This window comes from Trichechus manatus, unplaced genomic scaffold, assembly GCF_000243295.1.
Source record: "Trichechus manatus latirostris isolate Lorelei unplaced genomic scaffold, TriManLat1.0 scaffold00052, whole genome shotgun sequence".
NCBI classification, from domain to species: domain Eukaryota; kingdom Metazoa; phylum Chordata; class Mammalia; order Sirenia; family Trichechidae; genus Trichechus; species Trichechus manatus.
The window spans coordinates 13,922,958-13,944,851 of record NW_004443988.1 but is presented as its reverse complement, the minus strand read 5'-3'; the positions used below and the strand labels follow the sequence as shown (position 1 = coordinate 13,944,851).

General features: G+C 37.2%; 1 protein-coding gene across 5 annotated transcripts in view; it reads left to right on the top strand.

Moving 5' to 3' along the window:
* DMXL2 (Dmx like 2) overlaps positions 1-21,894 on the top strand; it is a 210,201-nt gene that overhangs the window by 119,555 nt on the left and 68,752 nt on the right. For all 5 annotated transcript variants that reach the window (XR_002824321.1, XM_023732477.1, XM_012555896.2 and 2 more), the window contains 5 exons: positions 2,428-2,517; positions 6,902-7,019; positions 12,081-12,200; positions 15,475-15,702; positions 17,598-19,274. Coding sequence is in view for 4 of the 5 variants with exons in the window: in XM_023732477.1 (XP_023588245.1) it covers positions 2,428-2,517; positions 6,902-7,019; positions 12,081-12,200; positions 15,475-15,702; positions 17,598-19,274 (2,233 nt within the window). In the remaining variant the exon portion in view is untranslated. The remainder of the gene's footprint in view (positions 1-2,427; positions 2,518-6,901; positions 7,020-12,080; positions 12,201-15,474; positions 15,703-17,597; positions 19,275-21,894) is intronic.

The following is a 21,894-nucleotide window of genomic DNA, read 5'->3' as shown; positions in this document are numbered from 1 at the left end:
TTATCTATGTGAGATCAAATTGACAACAGCAACTCAAAAGGTTTGATGGGAAGCCTGGGCGGGCAGTGAGTTGAAGATAATGGTGATGGAATAATTTGGAAAAGGATAGTGAGAATAGCAGCACAGCTGGAAGAATGTGATTGTTGTCACTGAATTGTACATGTAGAAACTTTTGAAATGGTGTAACTTTGGCTATGTATATTTTCACCAAAAAAATAGGTCCCCAAGGTTGAGAAGGGAGAGTGTTGACACGTCATGGGGTTCTTAACCAATGTCATAAAACAATATGTGTACTGACTGTAATGAGAAACTATTTGTTCTGTACATCTTCATCTAAAGTACAATAAAAAAATTAAAAAAAAAAACTGTCCATATGGGATTAAATTGACAACAGCAACTCGAAAGATTAGATAGGAACCTTAGGGACCAGTGAATTTATGTTAATGAGGGGGAGGAACAACTGAGAAAAGGAGGGTGAAAGTGGTTGTACAGCTCGAATGTAATCAGTGTCACTAAATTGTACCTGTAGAAACTTTTCAACTGGTGTATGTTTTGCTGTGTCTATTCTCAACAACAACAAAATAAAATTTAGGGAAAAAAATGGTGCTTGTGATTGACTAAATTGCTTTTATTTAATGGTTTGTGACCTGCAATTTAAAAAATACTGCCATAGATATTCTTCTCTTTTCATGTAAATTTGAACCAAAACCCATATGTAGAAAGATTCCTGCTTTCATTTAACAAACACTTACTGAGCCAAATGAATGGGACAGTCTGTTGAGTAACTTCCTTCTAGTAGGGAAAAGACAAGTGGATATATGATTACACTGTAATATGAGAAGGACTGTAATAAAGATGTAAGTATTTTGCTCTTGGGATCACAGAGGAAGGAGCAATAGACAATGTATGGGAATCAGTGACATTTAATCAAAAAGTTAATGATTAAATGGGACGTGGGTGGAAAAGAAGGCATTTAATGAAAGTTTCATTGGTTCTCTTCTGGCTTATTTCTTGTCACTGATGAGGAGCAAATGAGGAAGCACCACTATGGCCAAGCGCTTTCTCGTAAGTCTTTTAATCTTGATGATGATACTATTATCCCTATTTCCAGCTGATAGTATTATCCCTATTTCCAGAAAGTCAGCTAATACACTCAGGATTACATACCTAGTACATAGCAACACATTTTTTTGTCTCCAAAGGTCATAGAAAGACCTTGAAGTCTCCCTCACTGAAAAAAGTAGAAACCAAGCAATTCAGTGTCTGCTCAAATCCTGCCGTGGCTCCTTATCTTTGTTTCTTATGAAATTTGTGAAAAATGAAGAAGACATGTTAAAAGAACTAGATGTCTTGAAGTTATATGCTACTTATGTAAACACTGTAGATTTTTCTAATTGCCTAGTTAGTTTTAAAAGTGAGAATTAGAATGAGTATAAAACCCACTGCTGTCATGTCAATTCCAACTCATAGCAACCCTGTAGAACAGAGTAGAACTGCCCCACAGGGTTTCCAAGGCCGTAAATCTTTAAGGAAGCTGAGTGCCACGTCTTCCTACCGTGGAGTGGCTGGTGGGTTCGAACTGCCAACCTTTCGGTTAGCAGCAGAGCACTTAAGCACTGTGCCACCAGGGCTTCTTAGAATGAGTGTAACAAGGGAATGAAGAAAAAGACACAAGGGAAAGATTAGTCCAAAGATCTAATGGACCACAAATATCACAGCTTCCACCAGACTGAGTCCAGCATAACTAGATGGTGCCCGGGTACCACCACCAACTGCTTTGACAGAGATCACAATAGAAGGTCCCAGAAAGAGCTGGAGAAAAATGTAGAACAAAATTTAAACTCACACAAAAAGACCAGACTTACTGGTCTGACTGAGACTAGAGAAACCCCGAGAGTATGATGCCCGGACACCCGTTTAACTCAGTACTGAAGTCACTCCTGAGGTTCACCTTTCAGCGAAAGATTAGACAGGCCTGTAAAACAAACAATAATACATGTTAGCTCAACCATGTATACAAGACTAAATGTATGGGATTTAGTCCCATACCAGTCCAGGGGCAAGGACGAGAAGGCAGGATGGGACAGGAAAGCTGGATGAATGGAAATGGGGAACCCAAGGTTGAGAAGGGGAGAGTGGTGACACGTTGTGGGGTTGGCAACCAGTGTCAGAAAACAATATGTGTATTAATTGTTTAATGAGAAACTGGTTTGCTCTGTAAACCTTCATCTAAAGCACAATTTAAAAAAATGCTTAAAAAAAAAAAAGAATAAGTATAGAAAGTTGACATATTTCTTGGAATGTATTAATTGCCCTTGCCAATCAGTAAATGTTTAAAGGAGGCGTTCAATGTCTAAGATACTATATCATATTGACAGTAGATTCGTAAATTGTTGTTCATTAATCTTGTGTGTTTTTTATTTACAGAAACTTATTGGAGAGGTGTTTAACATTGTGAGCCAACAGTCTACTGCTCGACCTGGCTGCATTATTGAACTTGATGCAATAACCAACCAAGTAAAACATGCTTGTGAATTGGTGACATTAATATGCTTTATCCCAGAGTACTTTATATACGTATATATATATTTCATTCTCAGAATAATTCTCTTATTTGATACTAAATACAGCCAACTTATGTTGATTCCTGTAGTGAAAATCTACTAATGATTTAGGAATTGTTCTTCTCCAGTTCAGCTATATCTGTAAGCTTTATTTCTTGTTTAAAGGAAATTTGATTCAGTCAGGGAAGCCATGACTCTGATCTTGAATTGCTGAGGGAAAATACAGTACAGCTGCATAGAGGCCCCCGTTGTGGTTTCTCTTTTTATATTACTACTCATCTCAACTCTGTGGAGGGTGACCTTGGCTTTAGAGTATTTTCCTTGTTATTCCACATATTAAGTGTTCCTATGAGATCCATTACAATGCAGATGAAGTTAGGATCAAAGTATACGCTTACTTACTAATCACAGGTCTTTTGTGTGGTCAGTATCCCTCCCTAGCTACTGCCTTGGAAAGGAGGCAAACCCTTCCTCCAGGTAGCTTGTAAAACCCATTCTAGCCCCCAGGATATTTGTTTTTCAGGACTGTGTTTATGGGCTGCAGGGTAGAATTACGCATTCATTCAGACATAAACAACACAAAACATTAGTTTGGTGAGGAAGTTACTGATATTTTTTAATAAGGAAATGAAGAAAGTGCCAATCATATTTAAAAACAAGTATAGCGTTATGTCTTATCATTTTTCCATGGTGCCTTGCACATTCTATTGGAGAAAATGTAATAATTTCCACCAATATAAAGAAATTACCACATCAGCTCTTGGCAACAGAATTGGGCCTGCCAATTTTCATATTTCTATCAAATTTTAATGCCTCCTAGGAAATCCTTAATTTTCTTATCCCTAAGCACCATGGCTTTGCTTCAGAGTCAACCTATAATTTTCATTTTCTACTCCAAATGGATATGTAGAAAGGGTGGGTTGGCTTCTCTCCCATAGATATCTTAATTTTTAATGGACTGGATTTTAAATTCATCCCCTACTTCAGCCTTTTCTTTATTCTTTACCATGAAATATTAATTCTGTCCACTCTCATCTAGCATTCTTTTTTTTACTTTATACTTCCTGAAGAGTATTTTTCCCCCTGGTTGTGGCTGGTCTTCCTTGTAGGTGTATGGATATTATCGTATGACTGACACCATTGTTCTTCAGGATAGATCTTGAAATGTTCTTTTGACGATGAATGTGAAGCCATTCCTCTTCAATTTGTCATTCCTGGCATAGTAGACCGTATGATTGTCTGATTCAAAATGGCCAATACCAGTCCATTTCAGCTCACTGATGCCTAGGATATCGATGTTGTTGTGTTCCATTTCAGTTTTGACAACTTGCAATTTTCCTAGATTCATACTTTGTACATTCCACATTTCAATTATTATTGGATGTTTCCAACTGTTTCTTCTCATTTTGAGTCATGCCACATCAGCAAATGAAGATTCCAAAAGCTGGACTCCATCCACGTCATTAAGGTTGACTCTGCCTTGAGGTGGCAGCTCTTCCCCTGTTGTCTTTTGAGTACCTTGCAACCTAAGGGGCTTATCTTCCAGCACTATATCAGACAATGTTTTGCTGCTATTCGTAAGGTTTTCACTGGCTAATTTTTTCAGAAGTAGACTGCCAGGTCCTTCTTCCTAGTTTGTCTTGGTCTGGAAACCCAGCTGAAACATGTCCACCTTGGGTGACCCTGCTGGTATTTGAATACCGGTGACATAGCTTCCAGCATCACGGCAACATGCAAACCCCCACAGTACGATAAACTAACAGACTATCACTCAAATTTACATACCAACCACCAAGGCCAAAGATGAAGAAGCTGAAAATTTTTACTAACTTCTGCAGTCTGAAATTGATCAAACATGCAGTCAGGATGCGTTGATAATTACTGATGATTGGAATGTGAAAGTTGCAAACAGAGAAGGATTGGTAGTTGGAAAATATGGCATTGGTGATAGAAACGATGCCAGAGAACACATGATAGAAGTTTGCAAGACCAATGACTTCTTCATTGCAAATACCCTTTTTCATCAACATAAATGGCGACTATACCCGTGGACCTCACCAGATGGAATACACAGGAATCAAATCGACTACATCTGTGGAAAGAGACAATGGAAGAGCTCAATGTCGTCAGTCAGAGCAAGGCCAGGGGCCAGCTGTGGAACAGACCATCAACTGCTCATATGCAGGTTCAAGTTGAAGTTGAAGAAAATTAGAACAACTCCATGAGAACCAAAGTACGACCTTGAGTATATCCCACCTGAATTTAGAGGCCATCTCAAGAACAGATTTGACACATTGAACACTAGTGACTGAAGACCAGACGAGTTGTGGAATGACGTTAAGGACATCATACATGAAGAAAGCAAGAGATCATTAAAAAGACAAGAAAGAAAGAAAAGACCAAAATGGATATCAGAAGAGACTCTGAAACTTAAGCTCTTGAATGTAGAGCAGCTAAAGCGAAAGAAGAAATGATGAAGTAAAAGAGCTGAATGGAAGATTTCAAGGGGTGGCTTGAGAAGACAGAATAAAGTATTATAATGAAACATGCAGACAACTGGAGATAGAAAGCCAAAAGGGAAGAGCATGCTTAGCATTTCTCAGGCTGAAAGAACTGAAGAAAAATTCAAGTCTCAGATTGTAATATTGAAGGATTCTGTGGGGAAAATACTAAACGACATAGGAAGCATCAAAAGAAGGTGGAAGAAATACACTGAGTCACTGTACCAAAAAGAATTGGTCAACATTACCATTTCAAGAGGTAGCATATGATCAAGAAAGAACGGTACTGAAGGAAGAGGTCCAAGCTGCACTTAAGGCATTGGCAAAAAACAAGCCTCCAGGAATTGACGGAATACCAATTGAGATGTTTCAATAAACAGATACAGTGCTGGAAGTGCTCACTCGTCTGTGCCAAGAAATTTGGAAGACAGCTACCTGACCCACTGACTGGAAGAGATCCATATTTATGACTATTCCCAAGACAGGTGATCCAACCAAATGTGGAAATTATCGAACAATATCATTAATATCACAGACAAGAAAAAATTTTGCTGAAAATCATTCAAAAGTGATTGCAGCGGTACATCGACAGGGAACTGACAGAAATTCGAGCCTGATTCAGAAGAGGACGTTGAACAACGGATATCATTGCTGGTGTCAGATGGTTCTTGGATGAAAGCAGAGAATACCAGAAAGATGTTTACCTCTGTTTTATTGACTGTGTGAATCATAACAAATTATGGATAACATTGTGAAGAATGGGAATTCCACAACACTTATTTGTGCTCATGCGGAACCTGTACATAGACCAAGAGGCAGTCATTCGAACAGAACAAGGGGATGCCGTGTGGTTTAAAATCAGGAAAGGTGTGCGTCAGGGTTGTATCTTTTCACCATACTTATATTCAATCTGTATGCTGAGCAAATAATCCGAGAAGCTGGACTATATGAAGAAGAACGGAGCGTCAGGATTGGAGGAAAACTCATTAACAACCTTCAATAAGCAGATGACACAGCCTTTCTTGCTGAAAGTGAAGAGGACTTGAAGCACTTATTGATAAAGATCAAAGACCACAGCCTTCAGTATGGATTACACCTCGACATAAAACAGAAATCCTCACAACACTCATCTGATTGTCTTTATATACTTCCATATGCTTTTGTTTGCATCTAGCTCTTCTTTGAACTTCAGTTAAATCTTGTGGTTCTAAGTAGCCATTTGTGATTGTCTTTATTTTTCTCTGTGTGGTCCCAAAACATGATCATGTAGCATAGCAGCTGACAGTGATGGTTCATCTGTCTTCCTAGGAATCCTAGTTACTTACTTGTAAATACGTTTCTCCAGAGATGTGCTATCCCACCGGCTATTATAGGATTCCTTGTAGTTCCCACTAGATAGACCAATTGGTACTTTGAGCACCTTTCTTTCTTTCTTTGGTTCTCAACTGCCATTAGAAAAATTAAAGGAGTCTTGCACTAATGTGCTTTATATAGTTAGCTATTTTGGGATAGTCCTCCCCAGCCAGTCATGCTTTTTGGGCTCAAAGTGGTGTAGGTCATTTAACTATATTTTGTAGCTTTTTTTGGAGAAGTAAACCTGTTGGTTTGCTTTTACAGCATCTCCTCAGTTCTGCTATTGGCTGTGCCATCTTTGAAAGTAATCGTTCTCTGCCCAGGATAATTTTAGTAATTTTTTTTTGTTCCTTTTTCCTTTATAATTAGTTAATCAATATAGAATAGAAATTGCTAGAGAAAAGATTTGTTTTCTTGCGGAGGTGAGTGGTAGAAGATAGGGGATTTCAAAAGTAAAAACTCTTCTTTTTTTTATATTTGTAGTGTGGCTCAAATACACAGTTGCTTCATGTGTTTCAAGAAGACTTCATTATAGGATATAAACCACATAAGGAAGATTTGGAGAAAAAGGAAATAGAAATATTTTTTCAGCCATCACAAGGTACTTCAAAAAATAGTCTGAGTTTGCTTACCTTAATCTTAAAAAATAAAAATTTTAAAAAATCTCCAAACTTCCATTGAGTATGGATCTTTATAACTCATCACCTTCATAATTTTTGACATATACACTAGTTCTGTCAAAATTGCTTGTTTGTAGATGGAGAAGGCATTTGGGTGCAAATTACATTTTTATTTTTTTTAAAATTTTTTCCCGTACAAAAATTCATACATACGTTGTTATGTGAATCTAATTGCTCTCCCCATACTGTGACAGCACATTCCTCCTTTCCACCCCTGATTCCCCATGTCCATTCAACCAGCTCCTAACCCTCTCTGCCTTCCCATCTCACCTCCTGACAGAAGCTGCCCATTTACTCTTTTGTATCTACTTGAGCTAAGAGGCACACTCTGCACGAGTATCACTTTATGTCCCCCAGTCCAGTCCAATCCCTGTCTGAAGAGTTGGCCTCGGAAATTGTTTTAGTTCTGGGCTGATAGAGAATCCAGGGGCCATGCTTTCCAGGGTCCCTCCAGTCTCAGTCAGACCATTAAGTCTGGTCTTCTTACTAGAATTTGAGTTCTTCACCTCACCCTTCTCCTCCTCCATCCAGGACTCTCTGTTGTGTTCCCTGTCAGGGTGATCATTGGTAGTAGCCAGGCACCATCTAGTTCTTCTGGTCTCAGGCTGGTGAAGTCTCTGGTTTATGTGGCCCATTCTGTCTCTTGGGCTACTACTTTCCTTGTGTCTTTGGTGTTCTTCATTCTCCTTTACTCCAGGTGGTTGGGACCAACTGATGCATCTTAGATGGCCGCTTGCAAGCTTTTAAGACCCCAGACACCGCTCACCAAAATAGGATGCAGTACATTTTCTTAATAAGCTTTGTAATGCCAGTTGACATAGATGTCCCCTGAAAGCATGGTGCCCAGACCCCTACCCCGCTACTCGTCCCTCAAAGTGTTTGATTATATTCAGGAAACTTCTTAGCTTTGGTTTAGTTCAGTTGTGCTGACTTTCCCTGTAGTGTGTGTTGTCCTTCCCTTCACCTAAGATAATTCTTACCTACTATCTAGTTAGTAAATAACTCTCCCCCTCCCTCCCAACCCTCGTAACCATCAAAGAATGTTTTCTTCTGTGTTTAAACCTTTTCTTGAGTTCTTATGATAGTGGTCTTATACAATATTTGTCCTTTTGTGACTGACTAAATTCACTCAGCATAATGACCTCCAGCTTCCTCCATGTTATGTTTCACGGCTTCATCGTTGTTCTTTATCGTTGTGTAGTATTCCATTGCGTGGATATACCGTAATTTGTTTATCCATTCGTCCATTGATGGGCACCTAGGTTGTTTTCATCTTTTTGCTGTTGTGAACAGTGCTGCAATGAACATGGATGTGCATATATCTATTCGTGTGACAGCTCTTATTTCTCTAGGATATATTCCGCAAATTATATTTTGAAAGACAGTTTTACTAGTAATGTATACCTTTGCTTAATGTATACCTTTGCCAAGAAATGGTAGTTATGGAATCTAATTTGTTTTAAAAAGTAATTTTAATTATTCAGTTCTAACAATTAGATTATTTTGAATGGTAGTAATCTCTGTGGTATCTTAAGAGAACTCATGAATTTTATTATAGTTTTACAAACATGCCAATACATTACTGCAGATCATTGATGAATATAGGGTGTAAAGTTTTGCACTAGAAACCTCATGTATGCTATGAATTAAGGTACCATCTCACAGTTTTCGCCTCAGAAGCGTAGTATTTCTTTTTTGCTTTTGTGGAAGAAAGTAGTTTCTGCATAAGACCTTTTAAAAACAAGCCACATGATATTTAGTTTAAACTTTATAATTTAGTTTAAAATGTTCCTTTGGAAGGTATAACTTGGTAATTATGAAACTGTCATGTTGTGTTTGAATGAAAAGACATGCCCTATTTTAAGAATTCATTTTCTGTGATGAGCACTTTTAGTGTACAGGGGGTTTCCAGAAACTTCATCTCATTTGGTTATAGATTGTAGCGTTCTTAGTATAGCTTTTATCACAGAATTATGATATAGACATTTAATAAAAGCATACTGAATTAGTACAGATAATTCCCTTTGCTTTAGTGGACGATCTGAATACGTTCTCATCTCTTATGAGGGTTAGCTTAGATGCCTTTTCACTCCTCAGACTGCTAATTTTTTCCTTTCATGTATCTTTCTTTATACATCAGAACTTTTCTTCTTTATAAGTTACTTGGTTGTCATTTTCAGTTTTATTTCACTGTCACTATAGCATAACAGTACTGCTTTATAGGATTTAAAATTTGCTTATCAATAGCATTTCATCTTTAGCTGGGTTAAGCTTATTTTTATGCCTTCCAACAAACCTGGATGCTGTTTGTCATGCTATTTCTGAAAGAAAATACATGCCAACCTACTAGAAAACAGTGCTTTTATGAAGTTTTTTTAAATACTTTTGACAGACTTGCATTTAAAAATAATTTTTTATTTCCCTCTTTTGACATTTCATATTGTCACTGCTACATCAGGTTAAAACATTTTCTTAATGCGTGTCTTGGTTTTCTGGTAGTTTTTGTATGCAGTCTGTCTGTAATAGTCTTTCCATTTTTCTAGCTCTTTTGTTAAAGAACTTGATATGTGTATTTCTTCTCTCCCCTGCTCCTACCTTATTTTGTATTTTGTTTTAATTAAAAATTCATCTTTTTATTTGAAAAAAATGCCAAGTATAGACAAAAGTAGAGTGAATAGTTAAATGAACCTGCATATGCTCAAACCTAGACAGAAAGATTTAAGGTTTTCTTACACTTATTTTATTGAACCTATTTTCTTTTCTTTTCCTTTTTTTCCTGGAATATTTTAAAGCAAATGCAGCCACCATGTTGTTTCACTCCTGTGTACTTCCACACGCATTTCTAAAAACGACGTTTTGTTACATGTGTGCTTTTATCACATTGATAAATAACAAAAAGTCTTCAGAATTGTAATAATTAGTCCATATTTACTTTACTCAGTTGTCTCAGAAATGTCAGGGCTTTTTTGTTTGTTTTGTTTTTAATTTGTTTGACTCTGTATCCAAACAAGGTCTGTACATTGTGTTTCATTTCCTATTAAAACAAGTTGCCATCAAGTCGATTCTGACTCATGGTGGCCCGGTGTGTACAGAGTAGAACTGCACTCCATAGGGTTTTCAAGGCTGTGATCTTTCAGAAGCAGATCACCAGGCCTGTCTTTCAAGGTGGCTCTGAGTGGGCTCGAACCCCTAACCTTTTGGTTAATAGTTGAGTGCTTAACCATTTGCACCACTCGAGGACTCCCATTGCCTATTTAGAGTCTTTTAATCTAGAATGGTCTCCTCTATGTCCCCACCATACCAGTGACTTATTTTAGAGCAAGTTATTCTATAGGAATTTCTCTGACTACTTACTTGTGATGCCAGTTAAGCTTTTTTCTTGTTCACTGTATTTCCTGTCAAGTGGAAGTTAGCATTAGAGATACAGTGAGATTCTAGTTCAGCTTCCTAGGGGATGCTGTGCACTTCATATGCATCACACCATCAAGAACATAACGTTAGGGTGTCTCATGTTTATTGATGTTATGATTCAGAAAGTTGAGGTGGTAGCTTCCTGATATTGCTAATGTAGAGTTTGCTCTCAATCTTTTGTTTTATGGTTTTGTCCACTGAATATTGTTGCTTTCGAATCAGTTATTTCATTAGGGATTGCAAAATTAAGATTTTCTAATTTTATCAGTTCCCATTTACTTATTAGATGGAAAGCATCTGTAAAGAAAAACTTTCCTTTATCAACTGGGGCTGTCTGGTTACATTGAAATACAGAGTTATTTTAGGAAAGGCAGGGTAAGTGCTTAATTCTTTCTCTTTAACTTCCCATTTCAGCGTAAGGAGCTTGTGCCCTAGTTATCTTTAGTCATTACTGAATTTGTTGTTGTTTGGCTTTCTTTTTGAGTATCATGAACCCATTTAAAAAAAAAAACTATTGAGTAATATACATAAAGAGAAGTGCTTATATAACTCATGGATTTTAATGTACTTAGTATATTTCAAACAGTTGCAATTGTTTTTCTGTTTTACCTTACACTGTCTTATGTTAGACGAGTAAGGACTCTTTCAGGTTGATCCTGAGTCCTTTTGACACAACCTCGCTTTTCTTTGATAGCTTTCTTGCTTTTAGGCACAAGATATCTCTGGCTTATATCGTACATTTCTTTTGTAGGAATGGAACTTTCCCTTCAAGCTGTTCTTTTTAATGGCGAATGATATTTAGAGACCACAATTTGAGCTCTTAAAATGTTCATTGCTAATGAGTTGTCATTATGGGTTTTCATTTTTACAGAAAGTTTTTGTTATCCTTTGTAGATTTCATTCTCATATGTGAAAAGTGTAATAGTCAATAGGAAAAATTATGTCCACAAGTAATGTCTTTTCCTAAAAAAATGGATGAAATTTCTAAAAATTCTCTTCTGCACCACTGCTGCCCCTCCCTCCACAACTTCTATTTTATGTTTTAATGCTCTTTTCATGCAGGAAAAGCAGGAAAGATAGTGTCTGTTTCATTCCTCCCTTTTGTAGCCAATTTTCCAAATTACCATTCAGTGCCCCAGTTATTTCCAAGTGTATCTAATGAGCTGCTCTCTCTCTCTTCCTTCTCTCCTCCTTCCGTTGCTTCCTTTCTTTTCTTCTGTTCCTTCTTTTCTTTCTTTCTCGTGTGTCCTCTCTCTTTTGGTATGTTTATAAAGTCATTGTTTTTTACATAGTCTGTGGGTTTTAATAAATAGTATTTATTTTTATTTTGGTAAATTGTCTTGTCTGTAACCAGTACGCATTTCTTCATGTCTTTTTGTCATAGCTCCGTTAGTCTTTGATAGCTGCCTAATTTTTGACACAAAAATTGTATGAAAATGTTCCTAAAAGTCTCTTGCTTCCTTCTTCCTTCCAGCTTCTATGCATACCACAAGGTCATTTTAGCTTTTAAAAAGCATTTTTAACCCTATAGAAGCATATTAACTTAAACATCCTTTTCCTTTGAATGATAGGATATCGCCCACCACCATTTTCAGAAAAGTTCTTTCTAGTAGTAATTGAAAAGGACAGCAATAATTACTCTATTCTCCATATGTGGCACCTTCATCTTAAATCTGTACAAGCATGTTTAGGTAAGTAATTATATTTCAATTTACATGTAAATAATGTGAAATAAATTTGTTCCACTGAATGTGCTTTAGGTTGGTTAATTTCTCTAAAATGAAGATCCAATGAAATATGTATACACCATATTTTTAGTACAAAGTCATAAATCATTAATGACACAGGCTGATCCTAAAAACAAACCAGTATGAGCCCATTAGACATTTTGAAAAAATAAAAGTTTGATTTATTTATTTTTTTAAATTAATATTTATTCAATGCCTATTGTGGCTCTCTTCTAGATGTTGGGTCTGTAAATCAGATTTGTCCATAGAATTAATATTGTAATTTTTGGTTGATTAATACACACTACTGATAATAGTGTACATCAGTCTTAGCACCACTAAGAGAAGCATTTGCTGCTCAGTAAAATATGATTATCTGAAGCTTATAAGCACAGCTGTTTTTGTAGAACATTGAGAACTGTAACAGTGACGAAAATGATTTAAAAAAAATTTTTTTTTTCTATTCCACTTCAGGTGAAGGTTTACAGAACAAATAGTTTCTCATTAAACAGTCAGTACACATATTGTTTTATGACATTGGTTAACAACCCCAAGACATGTCCACCCTCTCCCTTCTCGACCTTTTTTTTTTTTCGGTGAAAATACACATAGCCAAAGATACACCATTCCAAAAATTTCTACATGCACAGTTCAGTGACAAAGATTATGTTCTTCCAGTTGTGCTGCTATTCTCACTTTAGATGAAGGTTTACAGAACAAAATAGTTTCTTATTAAATAGTTAGTACACATGTTGCCCTATGACAGTGGTTAACAACCCCACTACGTGTGAACACGGCCTTTACTCAACCTTGGGTTCCCTATCACCAGCTTTCCTGTCCCCTTTTGCCTTCTTGTCCTTGTCCCTGGACTGCTGGGCCTCATTAGTCCCGTTGACAAAAATGATCTTAACCATACATTTGCTATGCACATTCAGATTAATCTCTTAGTAAATTAAGAACATTTATAGTACAAAGCAAAGAAATTGATAATGGATTTTTTTTAAACAAAATTTTACTTTTAAGAGATAATTATTAAAATGAAGAATTGCACAGATAGTCATCTCTAACTGAATCTACTTTACTAGTTAACTCATAAAATGTTTAACAGATTTATAAAATGATTTTATTATTTCTGGTAATTATGTAGTTAGATTTTATACACATTAAACATTTAATATTGTGAACAAATAATAGGTACTTTTTTCTGCTTCCTTTGGATTCCATCTACATCGTTACTTAACTGTGTAGGTAACAGAAGTTCTAACTGGGCCATGAACTGGCATTAGAAAAGGCAGATGATCTGATAGAAACTTTACCTGTGCCTAGTTGAGCCTAATCTTGAGGAAGCAGAAATCCAAAAATTCTTTCAGAGTCTTTGGGGTGATTCTTGGAGTTATGTATTGTTTCACGGACGTTGAGAGGAGAAGGGATCTAAAACTAGCTCTTCAGGAAGAGAATTCTTAATCCGCCCAAGAATAGAGAATTTTCTAGGGTTGGACATAGAGCCAGGAATGGCTCTGGAGAGATTTATAGAGGTAGCAACAGGTCCTTGTGGTAGGACAGATTAAGAGTCATGTCATACCTTCTGTCCCCACTGCTTGTGAGGTAAGTGTCCCCCTGCTGGTCCTCTGAAGGCAGGGCTAGTGTGGAGTTACTTGCTTACCCTGTTTGTGATGGTGGTAAAGGTCACAGACAATGTGATTACAGTAGAGGCAAGCATGTAACTGGCTCTCTTCAGCTATGACAGAAAGCATGTATCTTTTGGTTGTAGCATACATAGCTAAGAACAGTTGAATTTGTCACTGTGTTGAATATCCTAGAGGAGGATGAAATGATAGTCTTGAATTTAGATGCGGAAGGAAATTTAATACATGTTGAATATCTTCTAGCTGCCTGAAAAAGGTGCTATATATATATATGAGATAGATATTATGCCCATTTTACTAATGGAATAAAGTAACTTGACCGAGTCCCACATGTAGTTTGTCACAGGAACAAGTTTCAAATTCAGATCTTCCTGAATTTAAAGTCTTTGCTTCTTTTTTTGCTCTTATTTTCTTTTTAGGATGGGATATATATGAGAAAATTGCCTGGTTTACAAGAAGAGAAATTATGTAGCTAGCTCATCCTTATTCTGCAGATGAGAAAATGACCAGAGATAGTGATGTGCCTTGCTTTATGAAACACACCTAGGTAGTGACAGCATCAGGATGAGGACTGCTGTCTTCTGACTACTGATTCAAGTTTGTAGTCTTACTCCATTTTACAAAAAAATATTTTCACATTTCTTATTGAGTGGCCTGCCATTATATGACAGACTGACATTCACCAGAAGCAAAAAGGGATTGATATTTTATCACCTCTCAGGCATTCTCGTGTTCCGTGAGATGTACAAAGCAGTAAGACATCATCCACGCCCTTGATGAACTCATAGTTTAATGGAGGGAGACAGTACACAAATAAATATAATGTAGTGTATCTCTCAGGTGTAACAGAAGCATAGATTATGGAATCTGCTTAGAGATTACATGCCATTCTAATATGAAAGCTGGTAACTCTCTTGAAGATGATGAAGGTCAATGTGCTTTACAAAGCCAGTTGATTAATAGTATCTTAAATTTGTTTGGAACTTTTAGTGTTTGTATTCATTGTCTTGTTTGAGTACTTGATGGGTAAGAGGCTGGTATTCTAGTGTCTTCTGTACCACTAGCTAATTATTATGACTTTAGGAAAGTCATGAAGCTCTCCCAAGTTTAAATTGTTTCACCTGTTAAATAAGGAAGTAAATTGTTATTTCTCAGAGTTTGATTCATGATCCATCTGTTACAGAACCACCTGGACTGCTTTTAAAAAATACAGATATCTGGGATCTACCCCAAATCAGCTGAGTCAGCATCTCTGTTTTTAGGGCCAGGGATCTGCATGTTAACAAGTTCCTCAAGATTTTGATGTGTTTTAAAGTTGAGAACACTGGGCTAGATAACTTAAGGTTTTTTCCAGCTCTTATATGTTGTGGTTTTTACCTCACAGTATTCCTGTGATGGAGTTGGTGATGCTAAGAAAGAGTAAAATAGTTAAAAAAAAAAAAAGAAAGAAAGAAAGTACATCAGGGTAACTAAGCAAAAGTCTGAAAGTTGGCTTTGTTTCCAAAATACTTTGAAGAAACCATGTACAAAATATCATTCCAGCTGATGTGTGTAGTGATTATAATAATACATTTCACAATTGATTTTCAAAGCCAAAGCTGCAGAAGGTGTTTCATCAGAGAGTCTGCTTTCAGTCCCTGGACAGAAGGATGTAGACTCCTCTCCAGAAACCTCTCCTAGAGTGAGCCACATGCCACATTCCTCATCAATTGCCAATCTTCAGACCGCTAGTAAACTTATTCTGAGCTCTAGACTGGTATATAGCCAGCTCCTCGACCTCCCAGAAGGAGTTGAAGTAATAAGAGCAACACCCTCAGCAGGTAAGGTAACTAAGAGTAGCCAGTTGTCGCTGAGAGTGATCTTCAGTGGATAAAGCAGACGAGCTCTTCTGAAATATGCACTGTGTTGACACTGAAATAAAGATTTATTTTCTAGCAATGATATATCTGTTTAGGAACATGTCTTTGTTAGAAATAATTTCTTGTGATAACAGCAGTGTAAATATTTAATGTGAAGTTTCTTGCTTGAACTTTGATTTTCTATAAATAGGAATACTATGATGGTAGTACTGCAAGGAACAAATATGCTCGTTTGTGAATTATTGAACTTTTTTTTTTTAAGTAAGGCTTTTTATCAGCATTGTGCTAATTATGTCTCACTTTCATTTAGTATATTGGAACAAGGGTTGACAGATACTTTGGGGAAAAATATAGTATAAAAGACTATACTGGTAGTTTGGCTGACCTGAAATGATGCTGAGTTTAGCAAGATGGGTAAGATAGTTTGGAGGGACTGGCAGATATATTTTAAATGATCTGTCACTTGTGGAATTCTAATTGGGGTTCCTAGAATAGTATTTTTGGGGAAGCAAAATTGGGGATTCAAGACTGTTCTAATTATTGGTGGAAGGTCTTGAGTATAGAGATTCTTTTTTCATCCCTAAGACAGGCTTGAATTCAGAGTTGGAAGGATCCCATTGAGAAGCCTTTACTCAGGGCTTTTGTAGCAGGTACACATGTAGGCCAATTTTTGAATCTTTCAGATATTTTGAAGATTTGGAGGATACTCAAATAAGTTTATCGGAGCTGATAATAATAAATTATATTTTGTATGGAACTTTATAAAATACTTTCAGTACAATCCAGTAACACTCCAAAGGAAGTACTAACATGATCCCTATTATTTGGAAGAAAAAGTGTATATGCTTAAGTGACTTGACAATACCTATTATAAAGGTATTGATGGACTGGAACTTGAGCCCAGGTGTTCTAATCCTAAACCTTAATCGCTGTTACCCCTCATTTTATAGTGGAGAATAGTGTTAGTCTTTGGCAGGCAGGAATAAATATGAGGGTTCTTCTTCAGTGTTAAGGGAGAATGAAGTAAACCTGGCAAAATGGGTGAGGTCTAACAGGCTGTTTCCAAAAAAAACCAAACCTGTTGCTGTCGAGTTGGTTCTGACTCATAGTGGCCCTATAGGACAGAGTAGAACTGCCCCATAGGGTTTCCAAGGAGAGGCTGGTGGATTTGAACTGCTGACCTTTGAGTTAGCAGCCAAATGCTTAACCACTTGTGCCATCAGGGCTCCAACAGTCTGTTTAGCTGCCTGAAAACATTTTGATGGTAGGAGTAGATCTGGGGTCTGGATTATTTGAGGGGAGGTTAGGGATGTCTGAAGGACAAATTGAAATGACTACTTAAGCATTTATGATGAAAGTGATAAAAAATAGAGAATGAAAATCCAGTGAGCATGTTGTGGTAAGGAGCCTTGGTGGCACAGTGGTTAAGAGCTGGGCTGCAAACCAAAAAGCCGGCAGCTCGAATCCACCAGCCGCCCCTTGCAAATCCTATGCGGCAGTTCTGGTGAAGGCATGTGTTAATTATGGCAGATAACAGATTTATTAAGGGTTGAATTGTTTCATCGCTTTTGAGTTTTATTTTCATTAAATGTTTGCCTCATTTAAAATTAGTTACCTAAAAACAAATTAAGACATTATTACTGCTATTTTGATTTTACCAAAGGGCTGTTCAAGACTTGTATAGCTACCTTGGCCAATGGACATTTAGTGCAGGAAAAATGGCAGGACACTAGCTAGAAGGGCATTGCAGAGTTATCCTGAAGAAGCTCCTAGTGGCCTTGAATTTATCACATTCTGAGATTTGATTATTAGCGTATCATTTTGTGGTTATGACTATCTGCTTTATCTTTTTTAAGGCCATCTGAGTTCTTCTTCAATTTATCCAGTGTGTCTTGCTCCTTATTTGGTGGTTACAACTTGTTCCGACAATAAAGTTCGCTTCTGGAAATGTTGCATGGAAACCAATTCACAATGTAACAGTGATGAGAAAGAACCCTATCATTGGAGGAGATGGCCCTTGATGAATGATGAAGGAGAAGATAATAGCAGTACAGTGAGCATTGTGGGAAGACCAGTTGCTGTTAGCTGTTCATACACAGGTCGCCTTGCAGTGGCTTACAAGCAACCTATCCACCACAATGGTTTTGTTTCTAAAGAATTTTCCATGCATGTTTGTATATTTGAATGTGAGTCTACAGGAGGGTCAGAATGGGTTTTAGAACAAACAATTCATCTTGATGATTTGGTTAAGGTTGGGAGTGTGCTTGATTCAAGGGTCAGTGTTGACAGCAACCTGTTTGTATATAGCAAATCAGATGCATTTTTGAGTAAGGATAGATGCCTTATTCCGAATATAAAGCATTTAGTGCATTTGGACTGGGTATCAAAAGAAGATGGCTCCCACATTCTCACAGTGGGGGTTGGTGCTAATATATTCATGTATGGGCGGCTTTCAGGAATTGTGACTGAGCAAACCAACAGCAAGGATGGAGTAGCTGTCATTACTTTACCACTAGGTGGTAGTATTAAGCAAGGAGTGAGGTCAAGATGGGTTCTTCTTAGATCTATAGACTTGGTATCTTCTGTTGATGGTACACCTTCACTGCCTGTTTCTCTCTCTTGGGTAAGAGATGGGATATTGGTGGTGGGAATGGACTGTGAAATGCATGTATATGCACAGTGGAAGCATGCTGTCAAATTTGGAGACATTGAAACGGATATTCCTGATGCAGAAGAGACAGCAATACAAGATCATTCTGCCTTTAAATCTAATATATTGGCAAGAAAAAGTATTGTTGAAGGAACAGCTCTTGCTGATGATGTTTTTTGTTCACCAACTGTAGTTCAAGATGGTGGCTTATTTGAGGCTGCACATGTACTTTCCCCCACTCTTCCCCAGTATCATCCAACTCAACTGTTAGAATTGATGGACTTAGGGAAAGTTCGAAGGGCTAAAGCCATTCTCTCTCATTTAGTAAAATGTATTGCAGGTGAAGTTGCAATAGTTAGAGACGCTGATGCTGGAGAAGGAACTAAGCGACATCTCTCTCGCACCATCAGTGTGAGTGGCAGTACAGCAAAGGATACAGTCACCATAGGAAAAGATGGTACTCGAGATTATACTGAGATAGACTCTATTCCTCCACTACCACTACATGCATTGCTTGCTGCAGACCAAGATACAATCTACAGAACTTCAGAAGAGAGTAACAAAATACCACAGAGCTACAAAGATCATACCAAAAGTCAGCCAGAGGACCAGTATTCAGAGCTCTTCCAAATCCAGGATGTAACAACAGATGATATTGATTTAGAGCCAGAAAAGAGAGAAAACAAATCAAAAGTAATAAATTTTTCCCAATATGGACCAGCTTACTTTGGCCAAGAACATGCTAGGGTACTTTCAAGTCACCTTATGCACTCAAGTCTACCAGGCCTTACCCGTTTAGAACAGATGTTCCTTGTCGCTTTGGCTGATACAGTGGCTACCACCAGTACTGAGCTTGATGAAAACGGAGATAAGAGTTACTCAGGTAAATATCCTCACTAAAAATGTATAAAGTTATCATTAGAACAAGTATTTATATTGTCTATTTAATGACTCAAATGTTGAATGACAGTCTTTCTTTCAAATCCTGGGGGGAAAAGACCTCCTTAATCGACAATTACTATTACATGATATGCTTAGTTGCAAAAGAAAAGGCAGTTGGGGCAGGCTATGACTTGTGCATGTAACTTTGTGTTTTTTTTTTTTTTTTTCCCTCTAGTGATAATGACGGCCTATTTTATTAATTTAGAGTCGTGAGGCTCACAGGGACCTCATGGACTCAGCTTAGTCATCTTTCTATTTTTAGGTATAAATAGTTTTTTACAGTTACCTTATTTTCTCTGAAACATCTCTTGAGAAAGAGGTTTTCATATATTCTAATGTAATATGTGTCTTGCCTAATTCATTCTGTAACTGGAAAATTCTTGGCTTCCTCCTGTAACCTGATTCCATTCTCTTTTATACAGACAGTTGAAGTTAATGGTGCTGATTATAAAGGATGGCATTAGCAAAGGAAACAAAAAATTATTGATCCTTCATTTAATAAATATTGTGGAGGAGGGAACAATTGCATTGTGCCAGGCATTTTATGTACTTTATCATGTTTAATTATCACAACAATCTTCTAGTAGGTAACTATTGTTATATCTGATTTTATAGATGAAGACACTGAGCCTTAGATTAAGTGACTCATCTAAGATCACAGAGGTATCAAGTGGTAGAGCCGGGATTCATATGTGAACAAATCCTTACCTCCAAGCTTGTACTCTTTTAACTGTTTCAGAAGATTTCCAAATTGAAAAAAAAAGGCTGTTCCATAAAGCCAGCTGCATTATATATCTTCCTATAGGTGTACACCCTTATGCTATATCCCCAAAGCTTTCTCTTCTGTAGATTAAAATAACTAGAGGTCTTAGAGGGTTTTGCCTATGACCTATTTTCTAACCATGTTAATTTTTTAAAAATACCTAATCATTATATAGTTGTGTGCAGTAGAGCAAGGTTCTCCCCCAAATAGCCTTAAACCTTTGTTGCATACTTAATCTATATTAGAGTTTTTACTCTGGAACATTAAAAAAAAGTAGGCATGCCAAAATTTATGATACATGTGTTAAACATTCTGACAAAAATTATATAATCGGCCAGGTAATGTAAAAATAGCTTATCCTGGTTACAGCGGACATTCATGAGGTAGATATGGCAGGAATGAATGTCTCCATTTCACAGGTGGGAAATTGAAGCTCAAAGATTAAAAGAGTTGCACATCTCAGTAAATGAAGTCTTCCTGTTGTTCAACTGAGACAACTTGGAGACATTCTTGACTCTGCTTTCTCTCACACCACATATCCAATCCACTGGCAAATGCTGTCAGTTCTACTATATCCAGAATCCAGTCATTTCTCATCACTTCTACTGCTGCTACTCTGGTCCAAGTCACTGTTAGCACCTGCCTAATTTATTGTCATAGTCCCCCTAACTGCTTCTATTCTTGCTGCGCCAGTCTGTTCTTTGCGTAGTATTCGGTGATTCTTTCAGAACAAAATGATATTCAGTCTCTCCTCTGCTCATCATGCACCAGTGCCTTTCCATCACACTGTAGAATAAAAGCCCAAATCCTTAAAGACCCTACACGATCTGTGCTCATTTCTGGTCTGCTATTTTGGCCTCTATGCTGTCCCACAAACGCACTAAGCATGCTCCTGTCTTAGGATTGTACACTCAGTGTTCCCTCTTCCTCCACATTTTATACCTCCTCAGATTTCTTCTGAAATGTTACCTCATTGGAGAGTTCTTCCCTGTCCACCCTATATGAAATAGAACCCCGCCCCCCCACTCCAGCACTGCCTATCGCCCAATCCTGATTTACTTCTCTCCATAGCATTAATTTCCACCAGATACACTGTATGTTGGTTTATTGTTGTCTCCACCTCCTAATATGTAAGCTCCATGAGATTAGGGGCCTTTCCTTATTCACTGCCCTGTTTCCTGTACCTAAAACCTGCCTTCCATGAAGTAGATGCTTGGTTTGTTGAATGAACAAACGAATGAACAGACATATGTAGCTAATGAGAAGCAAAGTTCGGACTTGAACTTTGGAAATTTAAAATATTTTATTTTCTTCTACAAAATATCATTTTATTTAACACTTTTTGAGTGCTTCCTGTGTGGTTGATGCTGGTCTAGGTGCTGTCAATGCTTTTGCTTTACTTTTATCCAGCAATGGCTATAAAAACCAAAAAATCCGCTGCTGTCGGGTCAATTTCAACTCATAGCAATGGCTGTAGTTTTTATTAAACATGCCCCACTTTAATATGTTTGTTTAGCTTTTGACTAAAAGTACATTTGTAGAGTCAAGGTCAGACAAGGTTACATCTTTAACCTTGTAATGCTGACTAGCCTGGGAAAAACAAAATCTCAAAGCCTTGGTAGTGGCATATTTCAGGTGAGCTAACCAGTCTAGAAAACGTTACCTCTTAATTATATAACAAATGTTTCACTTTAGTTACATAATTTCTGTCTTTAAATCTCATCTGAATTCATGTAGGAAACATTTAAAAAATTTTGCCTAACTTAACTATATAGTTAATGTGTTTCTATTGGGTTTC